At 45.2% G+C, this 9,590-nt stretch overlaps 1 protein-coding gene across 1 annotated transcript; it reads right to left on the bottom strand.

Moving 5' to 3' along the window:
• Positions 1-5,000: 5,000 nt before the first annotated feature.
• Positions 5,001-5,684, bottom strand: LOC121838553 (carbohydrate sulfotransferase 13-like). Its single transcript, XM_042294867.1, has one exon. It carries the CDS (start codon positions 5,682-5,684, stop codon positions 5,001-5,003), a length of 684 nt encoding a protein of 227 aa, XP_042150801.1.
• Between the last annotated feature and the right edge of the window lie 3,906 nt (positions 5,685-9,590).

The following is a 9,590-nucleotide window of genomic DNA, read 5'->3' as shown; positions in this document are numbered from 1 at the left end:
GGGTGTACACTCTACAGGACTGCAAGCTCGCGGGCGCTGTCCCGGACGAAGACTAGAGCGCATACACCAAAAATAGAGCGGATAGCGTGTACGGCTGCAACAAAACGAATTTTTCTTTTACTCATCAAATGCTGACAGCTGTACGAAACATGTACTGCATTGCTCAAATGAGCACGCTCCTTTCTGCGAAACGCCTTTCTGAGGGGAGGGAGGGGTGGGTAATCATAGGGGCATAAAGGCTTAGAGTTATAAACCGGAAATTAGAAAGTGGCGTCCGGGCCCCGGTTTTCGCTATGATGTACGCAAATGTGGCCACTCGTCACGGGACCTTACAAGAGCCGTGACGTCCCCGGTTAGATGGCGGCGCCAAAAAGCTGGTGGATACGAGTTGGTTACGTGCGCGGTAGTCGCGTGGACTCGTGATATGCTGCTGCTTTACGACGATTCCGACTTCTCAATGTTTGGTTATAACGTGCTGCCATTGCAGGAGCTTGCATTTGGTCGCATCATTTTTTTTTTTTGTGTGAAAAGCTAGCACTCGCTTAAGTGGCGTGCACGCGAACTGTTACAAAGGATTCGAACCAGTCATTTGGAAAATAGTTCATTTCTGACGTCCACAAAGCAGTTCTTTTATCCCCAGGAACTCGCAAGACAGTCAGCAAATCTTAACATTTTTGATATGGCAGTGCTCAAATTACTGCATCTAACGTGACTGAGAAAATTGTATTAGTAGGCTCTTGACCTTGCCGATCGGTATGAAACATTAAACTAACCTCCAGTTTATGATCAGACTCTTCTTAGATGGTTGTCTCATCCATCATTTCAACACCTAGAAACTTAAAAAAAAATGCAGCCGAAGCACAATACGTATAAGCGATTCTTAAAAATTTAAAGAATCACGGAAATGAAAAATGAACTGCATATTTCTTACTATGGTAGGATTTATCTCACCCATAATTTTGTTCATAAAGTGTTAATTGTACAAGTGGGTTGATTATATACTTGTTCTATTTACCCAGATAAAATAGCTTGTATTTGTCTTCGTGCCAACTGACCGAAGATGCAGTCTTGAAGCAAAACGTTGTCAACCATTCCTTTCAATTTCTTCAATAGACTTATTTCAAAAGTGTGTGCTGCCTATACTTCGTTTCCCTATAAATTGGCAAGGAGCAAACTCTACAGCCTCCTCGAGCCTATCGGAGGGACTGAGTGAAGGCATGGGACAACACTCCGTAGAAGGAGACCACTCTGATTATATGTTGTCACATGCCTCTCTTCAACGTTCACATTGGCTCACTGGGACTTCGCCGTTTGCCAAATTATGGTGAAACGGAGTTATAGTTATACTCCCTTTTACCACCATTGTCGCAAGTGCGCTAATTACCTGTTTCCTTCCTACTTTGGGAATGCACTCTAGGCATGTATTCGACAGGAATGTTATGTCAGCAATCAATGTGAACTCGTCTCAGTGCCGAATGGACTCGAGCGCTCCAGTAGCGTTCCTCTTGAACTGGGGTTCATTCATGTATTACTCCCAAGAAAAAGCATGGGGACAGTCAATTTTCTGCCTGATGGGGTTTTGCAGCAAGTACGTATGACGGGGCGGACGTTGTATCGTGGACGTGTTTGGCGCTTTAAACTGGGTGATTCAAGGAGCGTCCAGGCTCTTTAAATCGACCGCAAAATTCGGTTTCTTAACCTATCGCGCTACGACTTTGTGCAGGGTTGGCCACAGGTAGTGAATTTGTTTTTTTGTAAAATTTGCGAAGAGCGAACTTACCTGAGGAAAAAGTAAAGCAAGAAAAAGGCTTAGCTCCTATGGAAACGCAGCGAAGCCACCGGTCTTCAAACAATACGGCGCCGTTTCGCACGGGAGACAAGAGATGGTGCAAGCGGAATTCTAGCTTAAGGAATTGAATACCTGAAGAAGTAAAAAAAACAAAGGGGGGGGGGGGGGAGAACTATTTTTCTTTGTTCACGAGTCTCTTTTTAGGTCACTGCGATTTTTATTTTACCGCGAGTCTTGAAAGACCAAAAAATAAGCCTCAGCTGTTATAGATATTCAGTTAGGCAAACACGAAGTGGGACTCTCAGAAAAGGCTTATGCTTACAACATAACAAGATTAATGCCAATGTCAAATAATTACACTATTAAATTATCAATATTATTTTTAGCACTGAGTGCGGGGACAGTTAAAATAACTTCTGCCTGAAGCGATATCTTATATCGCTGGCTCCGCGCCAGCGTATCGCTGCGTCATGCTGCCTTGGCAGACAGATATCAAAGGATTGAAAAATAATAAATGAAGACTTTTTGGCTCGGCACAGAACTTCGTTTATTTTAGACCACCCAGTCTCAGGTGGTATAAAAAAAAGGTAAACCTACACCAGCTCGCCTGCGCCCTAACTGTTTTTTTTTTTTAACTTTGTGTTCGTCGTTCCTTCGTGGCTTCTGCCGCAACGCCACATGGTGTCAGGAATGGGGTCCATCTGACCAGGAATATGCCCGAAGAGCAGGCCATGGGGACATCGGTACCAGCTCAAGGGGGACTGGAACTGCATCCACCACCTAAACTGGACTTTGACAAAGCGTCAGAATGGTCAGTGCGGATTCAATAGTTCGAAGACTACCGGTTCGCAAGCGGTCTCAACGAAAGAAGCGGCGAGGCTCAGGTCAGAACCCTTCTCTATACCCTAGAACGCAGGGACTGCAAATTTTCGCAACCTTCGGCCTGAGCGAGGAAGACTTGAAAGACTACGTGAAAGTCGAAAAGAAGTTTAATGAGCACTTCGTGAAAGAAAGAAACGTCGCGTGTACGAGAGCGCCTGCTTTCATCGGTGTGTGCAGTATCCAGAAGAGACCATCGACCAGTACGTGACAGCTTTTCACACCCTAGCAGACCGCTGCGATTTCGGGGACCTCAAACAACGAATGCTGCGTGATCGACTGGTCGTCGGCATGCGGGACAGAAAGCTGTCGGAAACACTTCAGATGGACTCGCAGCTTACGCTTGCTTCTGCGCTGGCAAAAGCAAGGTTGACAAAGACGGTACGACAGCAGCAATGAGAACTGCGTCCCGAGGAATCGCCTGTAACATCCGAGGACATGAACATTGATGCAGTAAGACGCTACAGTGGAACATCGTGGCGTTAAGGACGCATTGGCAACCATTCCGAGAAGCATAGTTTAATTGTGAAAATGATTCTTGCAAGTGATAAAAACATTCAAATGTTTTCGCATACTTGGGGGAATCCCGAATGGCGGAATCCCTTTCATGGCGCCCATTTTATTGGGATCGCGTCCGGCAGTTGGACCGGCTTGTGTGCACACCGCGTGGTGCCGACGCAACGGTAGAACGCGCGCAAAAGCGGCTGTGGTGCCCCCGCAGCCTCGCGCTTGTTCTTCTGGCATCTCGAGCTCGCTCACTGTGGACATCTAGGCATCTGACACCCTAACATCTGATGCTTTTTCTGTCTTTCTCGTGGCGTTCCAAGCGGCACACGACGGCAAATGCCCATCAAGCTATTCTTGAACACGTGTCGCCATCTGTATTTTATATTAAGGAAACTGCAATTTGCTGTAATTAAGTGAGAAAGTTTTGAGGTCTAATAACACTTTTAACCTGTTACATATTTTAATAGGAGTTCTGGAAAATATAATATCGAAGGATGATTCGTAATTTAATGTCTTGTAATATTGATTAGTTGACGTGATTCCGTTTTAATAGCACCCTAAAATAATACCGTTTCAAACATTATTTTTTTATTTTAAAACATACATTATCCGTAGATTTTGTTGCTGCTTTTTAATTCAGTATATCCAACCGAACGCTCACGTAAGCTATCGTGGAAAATGGGACGTTATAACTCGAGAAATATTTTTTTTCAACATTAGAGATTGTGGTTTATTAGAAGCTGAATAATTAACTAAAAAATAAAAATAATCGTAATATCGAAACATTAAAGTATTTGTGGAAAACATATCTTTTTTTTTTACATTAGCTTTATAATTGTAGAATACATAGAAAGAAAGCTATAAACCGTCAAAAAAGCACCAAAACGTCAGGCAAGGTAACAGCGAACACTGAACGTTTTTATTTCTGAGGTCAAAAACCAGGCGAAGAGAAGAACGTGACGAGAAAATTCAACGGCCAGGATCCTCCAGAGTTACAACAACTACGAAGACAGCTAAGCAGTGTGGAAGGTGTTAGCTGTGCCGGGGCACACGTTCGGGAAAAACGCGTTGTGCCTGTCGGCAGGCGCCCGTCACTTACTCGAGGTGCGCAAGAAAGATGTTGGCGGGTAACCGCTGAGAGCCAGTCAAAGCAGCGCCGAAAGAGGACCTGGAAGGGCACATGGGCTGATCCATCTTCGGCCTGAGCCAAGGTGGGGTTTGAGTGAAGCCTCGGCAGGATGCACAGAGAAGGACCAGAGAGGCCATCCTTAATACCTGCCTCGAAATTTTGCCTACCGAATACTGTTGAGTGGCAGGAGGTAGAATTGGGGTGTAGTCTATCTTAGAAATGAGCTTTAGCCAGTTATCATGGTTTCAGGTGTAGCTTGAGACCTAATGAACTGACAGCCCCGGGAGGGTCTTGCCCACAGCAATCATGACAAATGCCAAAAAGAGCACCAATAATTCAATGCACGAGAGAGGCTTATTCACGTCGTAAACATTTTTCCGTCTTGTATAGGGAAGCGGCGCGCTTTTGTGGTGATAACTGACAACCGGCGATTGGGCAGGCATTATCAGTAAATAGGAAGCTATGGGTCAACATATGAGGCACTATTTTAGGCTGCCGGTACACTAACGATGTCTAGTCCTGTATACTCTTCGGTAAATCTAAATCTCTAAACACGCATTATGGAAAAAAAAGAAACAAAAAACACTTTATAGGTTCGAGGCATGGTCCTCGTTTTATCTACCGAAGATTTGCTGAAGCACTGGCTGAGAAGAAATCTTTTAGAAGTTGGCCTTATCTTTGGTTTCGCGTACCCTTTCAGTGTAGATAGTCCCTGAAGTCGTACCCGAACATCTCGAAATCGAAGAAGAACCGCTCATATAGACGCATCACCTGATCGAAAGTGAGCTCCTTAAAAAACTCTCGAGCAGATTTGCGGAACCCTTGGTTGCCACCCTTGTTTTTATGCGGAATGTCCCCCGGCCGAGCACCGAGCGCTCCAAGGAACAGGGCAAAGTCCCTGCTTGCTGTCTCCAGCTTTCCGACGACCGCGTACTTGACGGCACAAGGCTCACACGTCACGTAGTACGGAGCCCAATGGGGGTTCATCTCGTTCACTGTCTGATTCAGTAAGTTGTCGATGAACTCCGGAAAGGTCAAGTTCCGCCCCGTTACCTTGACGCCAGGCACGTCATTCCAGTACCGGTCGTAATAATAATCATAGCCAGCACGTGGGCGTAGCGCCTTGTCCACGTAAGCGGATACTAGCCTCTCGAAAGGATGCCTCACGAACATGGCGGTTGTGTGGCGCTCCTGGCTGCTCCTCTGTCGAAACGTCATGGGTGAGACTCCAAGGACTTGCGCATCAAATGCATCGTGTAAGCTGTTAACTGTGTTTCCTGTGTTGTTGATGTGTAACAGGAGCCCGAAAATAGACTTGACTGTGGTGGATGCAACCTTGCTTATGATGCAGTAGCCAACTTTGCGTACAGGGTCGATCATGATGGGACAAAATTGCATGGGGCAGAAATTGGGCCGTTCGTCGCTGAAGTTCCGCTTCAGGATGCGTCTGTTGTGATCTGCCAGGGCCACCTGGTACGTGCGACACACTTTGTTGATTCGTTCTGCTCTGAACGCGAAGTCCTCGTCGCTGAGTCTAGAAGTCTCCGCAAACAAAAATAAAGAAAACGAAATTAAGAATAGACACGAGAACTGCAAAACGGTACTTGTCGAAGGTTTTATTCACGGCCGACCTCTATAATTATTTGCTGGCTCGCGTTTGCCAAGCTGCGCCTACGCACAAAAATGTGGCGACGGTCGGCCATCTTTTTGGTAGAGTTATATTATCTCTAACCATCATAGTAATATGGCTGACAGCGCTATGGTGGCAGGCTGCCATAAAAATAGCCGTGGGTCTAGTACACTGTACCGTGGGTGATCTTTTGTGCTTGGAAGTAGCTCGACGAAGCAGAACCTTGAAATTCAATGGATGCGACATAGGAAGGTTGACTATGCCGTCATGCTGCGCGGCACGCTGTTCAAATCGTCCTGATTGCGAAAAGGCAGGAACTTACCATCGGTAAGTATTTCCATGTTACCATCGGAACTTACTATCGGAGCTTACCATAGGTAAGCATTCCCGAGGGTCTTCATGAAGTCGCCCGGCGGCCCTTCAGCTGGGGGTGGAAAACGTGCACCCTTTCTAAGGGGAGGTAGATCGCGCCACCATACAAAAATGGTGTGGCTAGAGATAATATTACTTTACCAAAAAGATGGCCGACCGTGGCCCTATTGGCGGAGCGGGCAAACGGGATCCAGAAAATAGTGATATAAATCAGTGGTATACACTGCGGATTGCGGACCCTGCGCATGCGTGTTCAATCCGTGCTCGAAGAGTCGTCACGAGCGCCCGCTGCCAACGCCATAGAGTTATTACAATAAACGCTACGGTGTCAGGTGGCGCTAGTGAGGTGTTGCATTTTGAAGCAGACAACAAGCAGTCTAGATTCGACTTCCGGTAATGCATTCCTATCGGAAAACGCAAATGCGTTTTATCTTCGCGCTCGATTACAAGAGCAAATATTGCTTAGTGTTGTGACAGAATAAAAAGTTTGGCACGTTTTACAATAGTGTGTACGAAATAATGCGTCAGTTGGAGCGTTTTTTCTTTAAAATTCAGGGGTCTAAAACTGCGCTAAAATAGCCCAATACAGATGTATAATACATGCTGACGTCGCAGACTGCTATTATGGGGCACGTATTTACTTATACAGTCAATGCCATGAAGAGCACATAGTGAATCAGCTTGACAAAACACCAAACGGGTGCTAATATATGCAAAATCAAACAATCATAACAGACGACAAGAATGAAGCATGGAGTTATGGAACGAAGAACACTTACTGGATTAGTAACACACTTTTCATCAATAATCAAAATAATGCAGTAAGCGAGTGTTGTTTCTCTGACATAAATACGATCGTTATTCTTTTTGCTGCAATTCATAGCTTTTATTGACATCTAATGCTGTACAACAAAGACCTGGGCCCCAATGTTTGCTAACTTAAACGTCAGTCAGTAATACAAAAAAAAACATTAAATAAATTAGTCAAACTTTTACAATGTGAATAAAACTACATAGTACCCGTTACGAGTGAAAAAACTATGCTGATTTATTAATGCCTGGCGAGGAAAAAATCAGCACGTACGTTTTCCCACAGGAATACACAGGAAGACTGGAAAAGTAGACTGCATGCTGTCTGCTTCAATTTGCAACTGGTAGTCCCGTAGACACCAGCGCCAGCTGAGCCCTCTAGTGTTTATTTTAATAACTTTATAATCAACACAAACCTCTTGCCTACTGTCTAGGAAAAGTCCTTATTATCCAGAACCTATTCTAGGGTCGTGTGCATCTACGATTTCATTCACGCTTTTTAGAAAACAAGAGGTGAAATGTTCTAGGATACCAAATGAAACAATATAAACTATCTTTTTCGTTCCCTCTGCGACAAACACGAAATTCGAAAAATACCAACGCAAGGTTTATTCAGACGACTTCCCTGTGACTACACTTGGAACATCTGCAGAAAAAATAGAAATCGGAAAGACCGCTATAGACACTGACAGGATGGGAAATGCAGGGCGTTCCTTCGAATGCGTGGCCACCACCACGCGCCCGTTGCCTTACACCGTGCTTTGGCTGCGTGAGCACGCTCGAGGTTCACAAGACGCTGGAGCATTATCGAAGGCAGCAAGTTCTCTGGGGAGGCGGGACAACTGAGGAACCTCCTTGCCGTTCTCATTCTTTCAGTGACCATAGCAAGAACACTTGAGTATTACCTGCTCTCTGGTCGTGCCGCCGGATAATGGCGTGGGGCAAGGTGGCCGTCGTAACCATTCACAATATACCAGCGAGACAACAATTGCTGCACACGAAATAGTCAAGGCTATTTTGAGGACCGTACGAGGCGACTTCTTAGACATTGGTGTGCACTCTAGGGGACTACAAGCTTACGGACGCTGTTCCTCCCAGACGAAGAATAGAGCGCATAGACCAAAAATAGAGCGCATAGCGTGTGCGGCTGCAACAGAGCGAATTTTTATTTTACTCTTCAGATGCTCACAGCTGTACGAAACGTGTACTGCATTGCTCAAATGAGCACGCCACTTTCTACGAAACGCTTGTACGAGGGTAACGGGAGGGGGGGGGGGGGGGGGGGGGAGGTGTTATTGTAGAGGCAAAGCAGCATAGAGTTATAAACCGGAAGTTAGAAAATAGCACCCGGACTACGGTTGTCGCCATGTTGTACGCAGAAGTGGCTGCTTGTCACGTGACCTCACAAGAGCCGTGACGTCACCAGTAAGTTGGCAGCGCCCACAGCTAGTGGATACAAGTTGGTTCGATGCGCGGTATTCGTGATGTGCAGCTGCTTGCCAACGATTTTGGACTTCTTAATATTTGGTTATAAAGTGCTGCTATTGCAGTAGCTTGCATTTGATCGCAGCGTTTTGTTTTGTGTGAAAAGCTAGCACTCGCTTAAGTGGCGTGCACGCGGAGAGTTACAAAGGATTCGGACCAGTTATTGGGAAAGTAGCTAATTTCTAACGTTCATAAAGCAGTTCAATTATCCCCTTTGGAACTCAGAACTCAAATTTTTATATTTTTCATTGGGCAGAGCACAAATGACTGCATCCGACGTCGCTTAGAAATTAGTATTTGTAGGCTCTTCACCTTTTCGATGGGTATCAAATATCCCAACTAACCTCAAGTTTACAATCAGACTCCGCTGAGATGGTTGCCTCATCCACCAGTCTAACATCTGAAATATTAAAAAAAAGATGAAGTCTTACCACTACACATATTAACAATTCTTTAAATTTAAAGCAGCTCGGAAATAGAAAATCAACTGGATATGTCTCACTTTTGTAGGATTTAGTGCAGCAATAACTTTGTTTATAAATGGGAAATTGTATCAGTCGGTTGATTATTTGCGTGTTCTATTTACCCGGATAAAATAACTTGTACTTGTGTTCGTCCCGATTGACTGAAGAGGCAATCTTGTAGCAAAATGTTTACTACCACTCCCCTCAGTCTCTTTGATTGACTTCTTTCAAAAGTGTGTGCTGCCTATACTTCGTTTCGCCATAAAGTGGCAAAGAGCAAACGCTGCAGCCCCCTCAAGCCATTCGGAGAGACCGAGTGAAGGCACGGGACAACACTCCGTAGAAGGAGATCACTTTGAGTATAAGTTGTCGCATGCCTATATTCAACGTTCATATGGGCTCAGTGGGATTGCAGCCTTCGCCTTTTGCCAAACTATGGTGAAAGAGAGTATACTCCCTTATATCACCAGTGTAGCTAGTGCGCTAATTACCTGACTCCTTCCTATCTTGGGGAGGAAGGAATCA

Source organism: Ixodes scapularis, unplaced genomic scaffold (genome assembly GCF_016920785.2).
Source record: "Ixodes scapularis isolate PalLabHiFi unplaced genomic scaffold, ASM1692078v2 PGA_scaffold6__148_contigs__length_123643588, whole genome shotgun sequence".
In the NCBI taxonomy this organism is placed as follows: domain Eukaryota; kingdom Metazoa; phylum Arthropoda; class Arachnida; order Ixodida; family Ixodidae; genus Ixodes; species Ixodes scapularis.
Note: the sequence above shows the minus strand (reverse complement) of the source record. Positions and strands in the feature narration are given on the sequence as shown.